This window comes from Synchiropus splendidus, chromosome 1 (assembly GCF_027744825.2).
Source record: "Synchiropus splendidus isolate RoL2022-P1 chromosome 1, RoL_Sspl_1.0, whole genome shotgun sequence".
NCBI lineage: Eukaryota > Metazoa > Chordata > Actinopteri > Syngnathiformes > Callionymidae > Synchiropus > Synchiropus splendidus.
The window spans coordinates 52,674,699-52,690,415 of NC_071334.1; the positions used below are offsets into that span (position 1 = coordinate 52,674,699).

The 15,717-nt window shown below is 40.1% G+C and overlaps 3 protein-coding genes across 9 annotated transcripts in view; 1 reads left to right on the forward strand and 2 right to left on the reverse strand.

Moving 5' to 3' along the window:
* arhgap24 (Rho GTPase activating protein 24) overlaps nt 1-2,123 on the reverse strand; it is a 53,849-nt gene extending 51,726 nt beyond the window's left edge. The window contains exon 1 of the mRNA XM_053853452.1: nt 1,790-2,123. The gene's annotated coding sequence lies outside the window, so the exon portion shown is untranslated. The remainder of the gene's footprint in view (nt 1-1,789) is intronic.
* Nucleotides 2,124-8,496: 6,373 nt separating this feature from the next.
* Nucleotides 8,497-9,881, reverse strand: esm1 (endothelial cell-specific molecule 1). The gene is made up of 3 exons (XM_053852154.1): nt 9,502-9,881; nt 9,246-9,389; nt 8,497-8,863 (listed from the first exon to the last, which is right to left on the reverse strand). Exons 1-3 carry the CDS (start codon nt 9,803-9,805, stop codon nt 8,781-8,783), a joined length of 531 nt encoding a protein of 176 aa, XP_053708129.1. The 5' UTR covers nt 9,806-9,881; the 3' UTR covers nt 8,497-8,780.
* Nucleotides 9,882-11,397: 1,516 nt separating this feature from the next.
* The window catches only part of LOC128762015 (probable E3 ubiquitin-protein ligase HERC1), a 41,042-nt gene continuing 36,722 nt past the window's right edge, over nt 11,398-15,717 (forward strand). For 6 of the 7 annotated variants that reach the window (XM_053869812.1, XM_053869754.1, XM_053869791.1 and 3 more), the window contains exons 1-2: nt 11,398-11,504; nt 14,289-15,271. In XM_053869812.1, the coding sequence (XP_053725787.1) occupies nt 14,312-15,271 (960 nt within the window). In that variant the 5' untranslated portion in view covers nt 11,398-11,504; nt 14,289-14,311. Of the gene's footprint in view, nt 11,505-13,767; nt 14,058-14,288; nt 15,272-15,717 lie in introns of those variants that run through there. The other variant, XM_053869765.1, reaches the window with a different exon arrangement.

A 15,717-nucleotide genomic window follows, 5' to 3' on the forward strand; every position in this document is an offset into this window, starting at 1 on the left:
CAGATGAGGCCCATGTTTTGGACGGCAAATTCAACTGTCTCACCATCTGCAGCAAGCACCCCCACAGCGTTTGCTTTTAGCAACGCCGGTCAAACAAGACCATGAGATGTGCCATTATTCTGGGTGTTTAGTTGGTTCATTTTTTTTTATATTGTCTCAAGTCTAAAGTGTCTCCAATGTGGACTTTCTGTGCTGGGAGAGTTTTGTAAACTTTTTTTTATGTGATTAGTAGATTTGTTTTGTGTTAATGTGTATTGTTATTACTCTGCTGAATTGTTTTTTCTTCTGGTAGCAAAGTAGCCTGTCAGTACAAAATTGTCAGTAAATGCTGATGATGTATCAAGTTTGAAAGTTCCCTCCGGATTAGAGAAGGCTGTGGTGTCTTAACAGAATATAAACAAGTCACTAAATAGATCAATCTCAGGTGAACCTCTCTGCCAAGAGACTTCCTTTTAGAGCCAAGCCAACTTCATTCATGAATCATGGGAGTAGTTGTATTCATTTGACTCCATGTTGTGTCTCATAAAGGTTGTCAGCTCCTTGGCAGAGATGCGCACAGATTTGTCCAGTGGATCTTGTATTATTGACACTCTACCCAGTGTTGAGTACATCATTCTGACACATGCATTACCACACACTGTTGCGATGGCAGATGTGTTATATTGTTGATGTCCTATCATCATAAAAAGCCATTCGATCTATCTGTTATCTACTTTCTACACACGACCAAACTTGATGATGAACACACATCTCAGACTTTCTCTCAACTGTACCAGTCTTTTACCATGCGTGTCTGTTGAGGAAGCAGGCTGTAGTGCCTCTAGTCATGTTTACTTCCATCCACAAACATTAAGAACTCTAGGAATCCGACAAGAAGCTTCTCTCCTCTGGTCTCGCACCCCAGATTGTACCACTGCTGGACCCAGCTGATGCGTTTGGAGACTGCGTTGGATGTCATTGTGCACCAGCTAATACCCAAAGTAGCATTCAAATTCCTTATCGCCAGAAATGCAGCAATATTGGTATTGAATGAGAACTATCAAATAGCCTGTTGTCTTTTGCCTTAGCAGAATTTCCAATTATACATATATCGATATATAATCTCTGGAGTGACTCAAGGACTTTTCAAGATTTAAACCTGAGGTTAGTTGATACAGAAAATGAAAAGGGAGCAGCGATGTTGAGCCGGTGCCTTTGTCTTTATGATGTAATGGAAGCAGCAATAAGATGCTAAAAGTAGCTGCATGAAAACAAGCCTATGCACTGCTGACTGCTGCCTGACTAAGTTCTTGACAGTATGTTAACGCAGCCGTGTTAGTCACTACTGTGTGCTTTCAAGTTGTGAGCCTTGGTTCAACATGGCTGATGATTTACTCCCTCCTTGTGAGTTTACACTGAACATCAACTGTATTCGGTCATTCATTCCCTTGGGATGGAAAAGTCAGAAAGTAGTCATGCACTGGTTAAAACACCACAAAAAAAACCCTTTCATCTCACTGTCAGGTTTCTTGTTGACGTCGCTGGATGCGCTCTGATTGTTGAAATAAGATCGGTGCATATTCTCAGACCATTAAATCATTAGCTCTATAATAAACCCTGGAAATGATCATGAGTTCCTCTGCTAAGCTGCTGAGTAACGCAGATGGCGCACATGCACATGAATACATAAATAGACATTTTCAGCCTTGTAAAAGTAACACTGCGGATGCAAATGTCTGTATATTTGCGTGTGGGGTCGAGAATTCTCAAAAATTCAGACACGTTCATTGGAGCAAAGATGTGAGCTCACCTTCCTTGATAAACTTGAATCCCTTTGCTCAGACTTCTCGCGATGCTCTAATCCAAATCCAGTGACAGGTACTCATCAATTCTTGTCCTGAGCGAGGCTGAAATTGTCGTCCTCTATCCTCTCCTCAGTCCTCAGGCTGGATTGACTGAGCAGATGCTCAAATAAGCAGTGATAAACTTTACCTCCGTCTGGTCCAAGCAGAGCTGAGCAAAGTCTCCGCCGTGGACCGGATGACTGTCACGGTCGGCACCAGTTGCATTAGGCTTTTCTCAGACAAGCACACACACTCTCACTCGCACACTCTTCCAACACTGCAGCCAATGCAATGCTTACAGTCATCCCGGCTGGTGAGACGCTCACACTGAGTCGGAGCACAGTGTTGGTTACAGAGGGAAAGGAAAGAGGGAGGGGGGATGTGTGAGAGAGAGCATGTTTGAGGAAGTCTTCAGATGAGTAATCCTGACTGAGCACAGCAGTGCGTAGCTACCTAAACCCAATATTCACTGTTTTGTATTCTCTGTTAATAGAGTTTTGATTCGTTTTTAAAAATTTGATTCAGCAGCTAAAAACAGAATCTCTTTGGATTGGGGAGGATGACATCACTGACTCCACATACTTCAGCAAACATTTATTCAATGACTCTCTCCTCACTTTGGTGCAACATCAGCTGAATACACACAGGAGGAAAGTGCGTCTTGTTTGCATGTGAGACAACCCACCCCCCAAAATACTGTATTTTCCCTCCAAACTATGTCAGAACAGTCATCCTAACTCAGACACGTCTCCAACCACACATTTCATGTTGATGTGTTTTTGAGGCTGTGAAACATGGTTTGGAAAATCAAGGATATATACAACAGAAACTCCATCATCAGTTCATTATTCATACAGAAATCTAAAAGATAGACAGATTTATATAGTTCAGTAACTATCATTGTCTTGTCCATGATGAAGTGTCGACTTGAGGATTAACTTTGTTGAAGATCTGAGCCTCCAAGCTCTCAAACAAAAGGTGAATCATTATAACCACACACAATTTCCAGAAGCAAATATCAAGTTAAAGGCTTAACATTTGATAGAAATTTTTGTAATTTTGTGGGGTTGACTTGTGAAAGGAAGGTCTTCTGGGCGGTCTTGTGCAATCCAATGTTGAAATCCTGCGGCTCTACATATTTTAAATGAAAGATTTAAACATGCTCCAGAATTGAGTCCATCAAAAACATTACCAACACTTAACTTGACTATTTCCCAAATGTTGAAGTCTGTGAATGACTCTGCCAATGTGATTTCATATTAAGTCCAATAAATGAAGCGTAGCTACGTGGTGCCCGACAATGTTGATGAGAGAATTTTCTGTCACAGCTGCAGGGCTGAAGAAGATTTATTTTGTAATGAGCAGAACTGCAGTCATTATTAAGTCATATTATCACCAACAGACAGATGCAGAGCGCAATATCACTGCATCCCTGGACCCTGTCCTGTCACATTATTCTGCCATCTGGAAAAAAAATAACTCATTTCTGAGCGGAGGAATCAAAAGCAACCAGAGTAATTACATCCATAAAATCAAATCTTAGGGTGAAAATTGGTCTATGTGCCGCCCAGTTAAAAACAAAATTCTGAAATCTGTGTCCATTGGGGATAGAGGACATGATATTGGGAATGAAGAGGTGGACGTCCACTGGTTGGTGCAAGGGTCAAACGCCCCTTAAAATACACCAGAATTGAAAGTGGGTTTTGAAATACATGACACACATTGTCAATCTTTAAAATGAATGTGGTTTAAATTAAATAAAACACAACAGACCAACATTTTCTGTTTATTTTTTAAACCGTAATAATTTTTGTTTCCTATTTTCTCTTACCTTCCATTGTTCGGGTTTGACTCAACGGTCACAGGAGATGTGATTGCCCAGCCCTGAGCTAACCTCACACTTCACACTTCTCCAGCCGACTAAAAAAGGAAGACGCTGGATAAAAGATGCTAGTTCTGTATAGGTTTCTATGATAGATGGTTAAACATCCCAACACTCTTCTAAGGATTCATCATTTAAATGCAGGTCACTTTTGAAAATGCTTCTAAAAAAGTCATTTATTTTAGTTTATGACCTTCAATATAAATTGCACTCCTCTTTTGAAACAGTCAGGGCCACATATGGACATTTATGGCCGGCAATTAACTGTCCTAATCCCATCATGTACTGCAGCAATTTTTGAGGTTAACATAATAAACATAAAACAAAATAAATACTGGCACAGACTGTGGGTAACAGCATGTCGGTGTCAGAAGTGTATCAGCATCAGCTGTCAAGCAAAACCATGGCATTGAGTTTTCGTCGCTATTTCCTTCACTGCTGCTGTAAATATGACTCCACCAACAAACTTGAACTTTTCCTTTTTCGACTGCCTGAGTGAGCAAGTGAGTGAAACCCTCTGAGGACGATTGGAGGCTGCACACCTTATAATGTCTTTCTATCTTGACACACGTTGCGTCAGTAACTTCAGAGGCCTGTCCTGCATTTGCCACTTTTCTGCAGTGTCACAGACCCAATCTTACTTTTAAGTATCAGAGCACTCTACGAAATCAAAGTCTCCTTTAGCTGATCCTGAGAACCGTGCAGTAAACAGGAGTGGCCATCTGTGCTCATCCATCGTTCAGCGTGTTCTGTTATATTAGCGGGCCGAGGAACGCTGAGCATGAAGCGCTGTGACCTTGCTAAATAAGTGGTCCTCTGTAAACAAAGGGGAGTTGCATCTTTACTCCCATGAGACACTCGGGTGGACGTTTGCTGGAGACAAGATAACTCATGAAATCAGAGCGGATGAGCAGACGTCTGGGAATCAGTGTGTTCTCACTGGTCATGCTGTTCTCATGGCCTCGTCGTTCAAAGGACAGTGGGTGACTTCTGCTCAGATCAGGAAAACATCTCACGGAGGAATGTTGCTTTGTCATGTCCTCAGGGTCAGATTTTACAATGGAGGACGGTGGAAAAAAAAAAAGTAACATGAAGCAACTGTCTTTTATTATGTGTTTTGTACACCAGTCAGACCAACTCAATAAAATCTATAAAGCTGTGATCAATTCTATCTGTACCACAGACTTGGCAATGATCAGAGGAAACAAGTCAAAGGAGAAGTCGGTGTACAACAACTTATGTGGCATTATACACCGACCATGCAATTCAGGTAGTGTCCTAGTACTTTGTTAGAACGTTTATTGGGAAATAGGGCTGAAATTGTAGGAACCATTCAGCCACTGGAGTCTCTAACATTATGACTGGGTGGGACAGAATGAATCGGCAGGGATAATAGTCACGGCGCTATTCTTCCCCCTAGTGGTGATTTAGGAAAAGTCACCTACTTAACACCTTCAAACAAACCTTGATTCTGCTGCAACGAAATTTTACTCGTGAAAAAGTAAAATACTGTAGTGTTACTGTGGCACCTGTCTATCTAAATTCTATTATAGATATATTAAAATATACGGAATAGACGACACTAAGCAAACACCTTTTTGTTTATATATATATATATGTATATATATATATATATATATATATATATATATATATATATATATATATATATATATATATATATATATATATATATATATATAATTCAACAAAAACAGTCAGAGTATAATTTTCATAGCCATGATATGATAAAATAATGTTGAACTTCTCAATAGTAATGTGACAGATTTACAGTTGTGCTTGCGATTGAATTAAGGTTATGCTTAGGGTTAGGGTTAATACTATACTACTTTATTGACAAAAAAAATCATGTAACCCTGAAACAGAGTGACAGTAAATATGGCTGAAATATTTTGTTAACTTCTGACTTAAAATGCCCTCCAGGGGTCAGTATGCTGTTTCCAGACTTCTCTACAGAATCTTTACATTCAGGTCTTTGAGGATCAGTGTGAAGAAGAAAAACTGTATAAATAGAAAAGTCTGGGACGTCCCGAATGGGTCGGTTGTCTAAATCTGTTTTTGTGTCTTTTAATTAAAAGTTGAAAAAAATCAAAATATCACCTTGACAGAAGCTCTAAAATATGAAGACCACCTTCAAATATTAATCATACAGTTTTGACCTGTCTGAATGTCAGCAAGTACCTTTGCCACTCATCCGCTTCAATAAACAACCTGTTGATGTCCGGCCAAAGTGTAAACATCTATTTGCAGTAAATCAGTGTTATTTACTACTCTGTTCACGCACCTTTGTTTCTGAGGAGGCGGCAGTGACGTGCTCAGGGAGTCAGATGAAGGGTATTTCTCACCAACTCCTTCCTGTTATTTTCAAGGACCCTTTGTTTGGTTCAGGGCCTTGGCCTGTCAGTTCTCTGGGGAACAAGAGGAACATTTTATGAGGACTCCTTGTACACAGCAGCTCCCATACCTGTTATGCGTGTTTGTCACCTTAAGTCTTGCCATGGTGTGAAGTTCAGGACACTCGTCGATCGATTATAAACAAGTTGCGTTTCAAAAAAGTTGCACACAACTTATGTTATTCATACAAAATCAAATTATATTTGTACATATATATAGTTTTGGTGTGTGATAATTGTAAAGTTTATTTTTTTGGTGGATTAAAACTAAATATGAAAATATAAAATCATCAATCCCACAAGAAAAGTTTTAATTAATTGAATTTAATTACAATTATTTAAGAATAATCACAGTGGTTAATTAAATAGTTATAATTTTGGCATTATTTATGACTACATAAAATATTTTATTGAATAATAAACATGGTATAAGTTAGTATGATCATGGATATATAGAAATATGACTTGAAAAAGTAGTTTATCAGTTGCTATATTTAGATGTTTCAATGCTCATTAAAATAGCACACACAGGAAGCCACCTCTCAGAAGTGGAAGTGGTTCTGTGGAATGGTGTGACACTGAAAAATTCCAAGCTTTTTTAGTGTCACTTGAGAAAAAAAAAAGTCTCTGCTTTAGAATTCCTGCGCTGAGCAGACACAACAACAACAGGAAGAAGGGACATTTTCACAGGTGTCAGGAAGTGCAGGAAATAAACAGGCTAAATACTGCACGAACCACGTTGCAGCCCAAGTCAGAGATGGGGCACATAGCAACACATTTGGTGTGGATTTAGCATAGTATGTGGTTACTGAGCTTGGGCTCTCTTTGTCAAATAAAAGGACAATAATCAATAGCGATTGAAGACTGACGACAGCAGTCTTCAATCGCTATTGATAAAAAGTCTTTATAAAAAAGGTCTATAAAGACTTTTTAACTATAAAAAGTCTAAAAAGACTTTTTATAGTTATCCCTTTAATAGTATTAAATTGTAGTCATAATAACTCACTGCATTCTGATATTTGGAATCTCCTTTTCACATCTGGACTTTTACCACCAAGTCCTGTGCGCGTCGCATGGAGGATTTCTCTGTGTGGAGTTGTTCTCCGTGTATACAGGGAATGGCGCAGAGGGGCTCTGTTTCAGATGGTTTTGCACCATCTTGATATGTTTCTGTCAAAACAAAGGGCCTTATTTTGACATAATCGTGTCAATGAGAAATCAAGCTCATGCCCAGTTCTACCGTTACCTCTATGACCCAACTATGACCCACGTATGACCCAAGTGAGCTTGAGGCACAATCCTATTCCCTACTTGGACATGACATCCCATCTGTTTCCCTAAGAGAACTACAAACTCTCATACGCGGTACACTGAAGTCAGCTGAACAGTCAGCCAGTATCCAATAGATACATACACAGTATGCATACATTAGGTCTGTTTATTTTTGAAATGGAAATCATTAAAGTGAATGGAAATATTGTGCGGAATTGAAACATATTAACCGTTATTATTATTAATATAATTATATGGTATCACAACACTGTAAACGCATGCCTGAAAAGCAGCCTAACAACGATGGAGAATGCACCTGGAACTGATGCTCATGTCTGGATCGATGACGAAGTGAAGCTGCAAGTGATTTTAACTTCCAAATGTGTTGGACTTAACAGCATCAAGGTACCTGGTGCCTGAGTGTCATGCAGGCGTGCTGTGTTGTTCTCTTTTTCAGCGAATGTCCCGGTGTCAAACGTAAACATTTCGTACAAACCTGTGGGTTGAATGAAAAAGTGCCCTTCATAGCTGAGGTGGAGATGGGAAGGACAGACACCTTGTTGCAGTACTTCAGTGTAGGAACATTACATGAATGTAGTTGACAAGAGTGATCTTTGCGGGAACTGGTGGTGTAAGGACCGGCACTATTTCACGAGAGACACAAATGATAGAAGTCACCATAGTTTAAAAATGTCAGCCTTTCATCTTTGCTCAACTTTGCTCATTGCTGCTGTGCTCCCTGGTCTGTTTGCCGCGTACTACAGCAGGGATGGATACACATGGATCCTGTTGGCCATACAAACAAAAAGAGTGACTAAGGTCAACATGTTTCACGTTAATTTTGACGATGTTAATTACTGTTATTATGATTGTTATTATTATGAAAATAGGAATTTTTGTGTAAGCAGCAAATTTTTATTCATTCATCAACTATGGTCTGCTTGTCCAGGCCTCCCAAATTCATTCAGTGAGATGAAATACATGTAAACACCAAGCTCCAATTGTACAGTGACAGTTACACTTTATTTTTTTTTAATTACTCTATTGAAATAAAATTTAATAAAATAAATTTAAATAAAGAGTCTGACAGCAGTAGCAGGTTATGACTTTTTAATTTTGAGAATAATCCTTACAACTTTTCTGATGTTGTCAGATGTCTTGCTCTCGTTTGTTATTCATGAAGGCACAATGAATGAGTGAACACTGGTGAGAATGAAAGCAAACAAAAACAAACAAACAAAAAAATCAAGTGAATAACTGCATGAGTTAAAGAAAAAAAATGTTCACAGTCTATAAAAATCTGCATATCTGAACATAACAAAATAGACATTTTGGTTTGCTTATAAGTTAATGCTACATTTAGAATATTCAGGCTGCGTCTGTGTTTAGTCAGCGAGGGTTCCACTTGGGTGCGGTGGATCTGTCCGGGCGAGGGTCCGTTTCTTGGACTTCTCCTGATCCTCCATCCGCACCTGAGCAAAAGTGGCATTTAGCCAGTTGAAGAAAGCAGACATAAATAATATCATTGAATGGTTGTATTAACTCGGGGTCTTCCTTTGGATCACTTGTATAAATGAATGTGTCCCGAACAATATTTTCTGCTATAAACCAGTCTTTTTGTTTGATTTTTTTATTTTTATTTTTTTATATGGCATTGTTTAATGACAACATTGTCAAACAATTTGAGTGTCTTTTTAATGAATAAATGAATTATTATACTCTCATAATTTAGAAATATTGTGACAATCACATTATTCTTAATTGAATCCTCAGGAATTAAGTCGTGTCCTCCCAGTTTTGTGTTTTCATCTACACACAGGAAGGTGGTTTTATACTTCACACTTGTGTTCTTACCTGCTTGTGGCTCAGTCTTCAGCTTGCCAGCAATTTTGGCAAAGAATTTCAGGGTAAGACAGGCACCTGTCTCCCTGTCACAGATGCCACCTTTGCAGTTGCAGGTCTTGCGACACTCGACCCCCCAAGATCCGTACAAGCACTCTGCCAGAAAAAGAGAGATCTATTATGAAGAAAAGTCTAGCAGAAGTGACAATGGTTCGGGTTGTGCGTCCAGAAAATGAGACAGAATGATGATGAAACAGTCATGATGTACCTTTGCAAATGCCATATTCATCGCCATAATCGTCCTCATCCTTGAACTGGCAGAACAATCCAGGTCCGCACTTCACCCCGTGCATCCCCGACACCGTGCGGTAGCAGTGCTCGCCTCTGCCGGCTGCGCACACCTGACAGCAGCCGCAGTCGTCCACCACCGTCCGCGAGCAGCGCTGCGTTCCGCCGCACAGTTCCATGTTGCACTTGTCCGGACAGTTGACCGCATACTTGACGTTGGCGCCCCACGCTTCCGAGTCCCGCACGATCAGGGAGGACAAGACGGTGACCAGGAGGAGAGACATGTCGGGGGGGATGGAGGCTGCCGCCAGTCGGAGGAGGATGCGAGGCGAGCTGATGGCTTGACTGGAGTGACCTCTGTCTCTTTCGCCTCAGTGGTTATCAGCATCGGACAACTTTGTTTGGCGTTGGTCAATTTCCTCATTCCGGTGTTTTTTTTTTTTCGCCAGCCCCTGTGTCTTTTTTAGAAATCCGGTTTGGAAGTGCGATTAACTGCCATCCAGGAATTGACGTCTCTTTGACCTGATGTCACAAGTCTGTCATTGTTTTGTTTTTTTTTTTGCAGGAGCGTTGTTGACAGGACGCAAGTCTTAACCATGTTAAACGTGGTTCATTCACAACTAGATGAGCACTCAGAGAGGGCTGACCTCCGCCTTACATTTGTTTTATCCATATAATTACATTCATGTTTGAGCATTTGAAACGGAGTTGACATCAGCGATTGTATGAGAAACAGCAGGTGGCAACTTGCTTACCTAGTAAAGGCATCAGATCTACAGTCCACGGGATCCAGATGGTCATGATGTAAACATCATCTGTTCCTCAATTTCATTGATACTTGTTCAGAACTTGCAATGTTGCAGACATGAACAAAACCTCATTGGTGGAGTAAAAAGGCAACTACACACATATGCTTACCGATTAATACCACTACAAAAAGGATCCTGGCCCCGAATACATATTACTCAGGCTAATCTTATATTTATAGAAATATAATATAATATAATATAATATAATATAATATAATATAATATAATATAATATAATATAATATAATATAATATAATATAATATAATATAAAACATTTAGTGCTGTCATTTTAAACCGTTTAATTAATTATTTAAGCCGCATTTTAGCGTTAAAAAATTTTATGCAATTTATTATGAGTGTCAATGGTTCTTCATTTTGCCTCATTTAGAGGCATGTTGTATTTCTATTATTCATTTTTTAATTGCTTTATTGAGTGCCTATTTGAGACAGCCTTATTTTATTTCAGAATTTTATTTATTTAACTGAATCGATGTATTTGTATTACATTTTTGAAAACAGTCTTATTTTATTTATTTGACTGTATGGCTGTTTGTTTTACATTTTATTTATTTAACTGAATCCCTGTATTTGTATTCCATTTTTGAAAACAGTCTTATTTTATTTATTTGACTGTATGGCTGTTTGTTTTACATTTTTGAAGACAGCTTTATTTTATTTATTTAACTGTATTGCTGTATTTGTTTTACAATTTGGATTAAGGCACCTGGCCTAACTGGTTTGCGGATGTGCTTGACCTTTACTTTTGGATTTTATTTATGAAGCACACAGTTCATCAATAAAAAAAAAAAAGGATTTTAAATCTTCTCTTCTTACTGTGTTAAACTGATTAGTCATACACTAAATTTTTTTTTAATATTCTAGAACTCATAACATTACATAAAATGCGATTAATTCGATTAATTAATTACAAAATCGTGTAATTAATTCGATTTTTTTTAATCGACTGACAGCACTAAATATAATATAATATAATATAATACGTTTGGTTTCTAACGCGCAGTTACAATATCCGGAACACCAGATGGCAGCAAAGTAAAATGCAGCGCTATCACTAAATCAGTAGTAGAAGAAGAAAATGGGACGAAGAGAAGGTTGATATATTTGTGTGTGTGTGACACCTCGTTGGGACAGGACAGGTAACGCAAACCAAGGTAACCTGCAAGTCTTCTCTTTAGTGTACGAACTCGCGGTTTTTGCTCGTTTTTCGACGCTGCTGTGACGAGACAGGGGCGTCTGTTCAGTCTGTGGCTGACAGCAGACAGACGGTGGGCTTGGTCTGTTTGACAGCCATATACAGACTAGCAACTGCAGCGTTAGCTCAGCTGTCATTGCAGATGGAGAATAATGTTACCGGTGTTTCAAAACGTCACGAAGGTTCCGACTTTCGAATCTGCAAAGGTCTGTCTTCGCGTCGGTGGTTGTCCACTCAAGTCACAGAAACTAACTGTAGCTGTAAATAAGGATGTAGGGTGGATGCCGACCCCAATAGTGAGTTTAGTTTCTTAATACGATCTGGCACTTCAAATATATGTTGGATCTGTGTTATGTTGGTGTGACCAAACATCCCGAAATATTCCCTCTGTCTAATTTTGGATGACTCAAGACCAATCAGGACATGATGAGGATATGTAATACTGGCCCTCCATGCTCTACATATTAATGATCAGATGTAGCCTCCGTTTCCCTATGGCTCTCTTATGTATATCATATATCTATAAGAATGTTAACGGTCTTTCCTGGTGTGTGACTCATGCCAAGGATTCTGGCCAAGCAGGTTTTACACAGTCTCTCCAGAAGATCGGCTGTCAAAGTTGACAACATTACACAATGAACCACTATGAAAACACCACTTATTTAATCCAGATTTACATTTGAGATCCTGTTGTTTTGAGTTGTGGGTAACTCATGAGCAGGTTGTTATTTCAATGTGAGCTGTTATTTTAGTGCAGAGTGGAAACCATATATCCTGGCTGGTACAAGGTGAGGTGGTCTGTATGTCATAGATGTTGAGTTGTGTGCATGCACTTTAGACGGTATACTGCAGTCAGTAGTCTCAACCAAATAAATTATTTTAGTCATTTTATGTTCAAATGTACTCTCTCTGAGATGCAAGAATTACACCCATATACAGTGGTACCTCGGTTCTCGACCACAATCCGTTCCAGACAGCCGTTCGAGAAGCAAATTGTTCAAAATCTGAATCGATTTTTCCCATTACAATGAATGGAAAAATAAATAACGCGTTCCAAGCCTTAAAATAGTCTTTTGTAGGAGTGAATGTAGAGTGTCTGCTGCAGGTGCACTGTTCCTCTATGTGTGTGGCCGCTGCATGTGGGAGGGGTTGCCGAGTGAGTGACGTCTCTCCAGAAGTGAAGAGGTGCCCGGTGCGTGTCCAGCTCTGAATGTGCGCTTCTGTGCAGTTTGGCTGTGACAAAGTCATAAACCAAGTAACGCTCTGTCCCAGACTCGCCTCATCCCTGTCCCAGCTCCAGCCGACAACATAACATCAAACCCTGGAGTGTGCCCTCCAGCCCCGGAGGTGTGGAGAGCGAGCACCTCCCCTGTGACACTCTACCACGGTCCAGTGAGGAGACAGGAAAGGTTTTACACCTCAATATGAGGAAAAAACAGTCAGTAAATGCGAGACGTTTGAAAACCGAGGCACCGCTGTATCTATCTATCAAGAAGCTAAAGTCATTTACAATGCAGTTACAATACAGTATCAAACCAACTTTCTTCCTGATCACCTTCATGCAAAAGAGTAGACCCAAACTACCAAGCCTAAATCACTCTTACAGATTTAATAATCATTTTATTGTCAGTTAAAGAGTGGGAAGATTGGGGAAGATCAAGAGGCAACTCTTGGAACTACTAAATTAAAGAGAGAGATAATGCTACTGCTGGGTTTGCTTCATGACTGACCAGTGGTAATTATGCGTGCAGTTTGGTTGGGAGTAACACTAAGCAAAATATTAAAATAACAACGTTCCAAAAAAGACTAAACAGTTACAGTAAAACAGCAATTAAGCAAGTGCTCGAGAAGAAAAGGTGAAAAAGTAAAATTTACAAAAATCAGATTATAGTTATTGCCGATAAAAAACAAACATTAAATTGATCCTTTGACTATGATCTTATCGCTGCGTGTTTCTACTGCTGTCCTCAAGAAACCCCTGTCTTCGCAAATATTATTTGTAGATGTCTTTGTTGTCCTGTCTGCAAATTTGACTAGTTTTGTTTCCTCAGTGTAAGAGTCCTCACTAAACAAGTCAGCTTGTTTTCTTGGTATCTTGGTTTTGAGATGTGCAAATTTTTGCCTTAGACTAATCTATACTGGGGACAAAAATGTGATAGACCAGTAGGGAGAACCCCAAGCCACCAGTGGCTCTTTGAATGCATTCCTTTAAGTGTAACAGTTTCACGTCACATTCCAACAAACAACTGAATCCAAAGCCAGGCATTGATGAGTGACACGTTGTTCTCCTCAGAAAATAGAGTGAATGTTTGCCACAAGTTTGAACAAGGAAAGACAACTCTCAGGAATCACAGTACGATCAAGAGGAAGAACCTGCAAAAAAAAACAGCGTTGTTTGGTGGCTAGCTCGCAGCATACACTAAAAATAGATCTCATTCTTCTCTGGGCAAATAGGAGCCAATCTGGGGACTCTTGAAGATTTTTTGGTAGACTTATGCTACCATAGTTGCTTGTGAGTATTCTGTAATCTTAATTTTTTGTTGTGTAACACCTAAAGCAAAATTGGCATCAAGTCATTTCCTTGTGTTATGAGCCAAGATGGTGGACATAGTCCTGCAATGACTGTATGATTGTATTAAACACTCCATGAACCTTTGTCGAGCTGTTATTTTGAAATGTCGAAAGAAAGCGGGACGAAAAATTTGAACAATGTCAACCACTAATTTTCTGTTCTCTCTATCAGGGGGACGCATATGATGCCTAGCCATGATGCCTGCTCAGACCCATGTTTTGCTCAAGTGGCAGGAGCACTTTAATAGTGCCTGGGCAGCGGAGGACAGTATACAGACGGCTACCAGAAATGGAGCGGCTGCACTCTACAACAAGCTCCTCCAGAACAAGGAGGTGGTCACGATGGCCCAGCCTGTCCATGAGCTTGTTGGCCCTCGTCTGCCTGACTTCGAGTGTGAATCCTGTTCTTCAGCAGAGAAGGAGGATTACCTCTCGGCCCTTCTCCGCAGCCAGCGATGGTTGACCCACCGCATGCTGATGCAAACATCTTTCACTTTGGGCCTCCACCAAAGGCTGGTAGTATTCCAAAGGATCTTCTACGCTCTGCATAATAAATACCATGATAAAGTGCAATTACCGTCCCAGTTCATGGATACTGAGACTGACAGTGGGCAACTTGAGCTGGTCTCTGAGCCCTGCCTGCCCGGAGGACTTTCCAAAGTCAAGTCAGGGACTGATGTCCTCATAGAAATGGGTGTACGGACGGGTTTGAGTCTGCTCTTCTCACTACTGCGGCAAAACTGGAGATACGCTGAATCGATGCATCCTGATTCCCTGCTTTGCAATGACGTACTTGCCACTGCGTCATCGGTGCTCGCCTCTCTGCCACCACTTTCCCTGGCCAATGAGAATAAAATCCCATCCGTCGGGCTGGACTGCTTGACTCAAGTGGCAGACTTCTTGAAGAAGACGTCGGTGACCAGTGGGTGCGGCAGTGCCGACTTGGATGGCCGTAGGCTGGCACTTGAGCTGCTGCTTGGCCTGGCCATGCAGAGAGGCTCACTGAAGTTCCTCCTCGAGTGGGTGGAGGTATCGCTGGCTGCATCCATGCCCACCTCAGATCCACCTTCTGCATCTTCAACAGCCTCCCATCAGCTCGCCGGTGTGGGTTTTGATGTCATCCAACAAACACTTTTACAAATGAGGCAATATTCGGTAAGATGACCTTTCAATTATACTGCTTTTTGCAATGTATTGTTTCCTACCTACAACTTTGTATAGTTATTGTGATCATAAACTTTATTGGGAGATGATCTGTTTTATTCATTTTCAAATAGAACTTATCACTGAATCTATTTTGAGGGGGCAATATTTATATTCTTACTTCTACTATTTTTGCTGGGTGACATCCCCTACGGACAAGTGTTTTCTTTTTCGTCTGGAGTTGCATCATAACATTGAAAGCCTAAAAAACATGTTGCGTATTCAGACTCCCCACAGACTCAGACTGCCTACTTTAATTCGATTTGGTTCGATCCACATGGCTCAGTACAATTTGATTCATGATTCTATTCAATTTGGTTTGGAACAGTTTGGTAAATGTATACCACTTTTGGTTGAATATGGAGGAGAGGCTTCAAGAACTAACCCTGTTGTAATCT

Excerpts from the sequence above, each read along its gene's own strand:
- esm1 (XM_053852154.1), bottom strand. The coding sequence starts at position 9,805 with ATGTCTCTCCTCCTGGTCACCGTCTTGTCCTCCCTGATCGTGCGGGAC. Across the intron at positions 9,390-9,501 it reads TGAATATGGCATTTGCAAAG|AGTGCTTGTACGGATCTTGG; the intron begins GTACATCATGAC and ends TTTTTCTGGCAG. Across the intron at positions 8,864-9,245 it reads GAAGACTGAGCCACAAGCAG|GTGCGGATGGAGGATCAGGA; the intron begins GTAAGAACACAA and ends ACTTTTGCTCAG.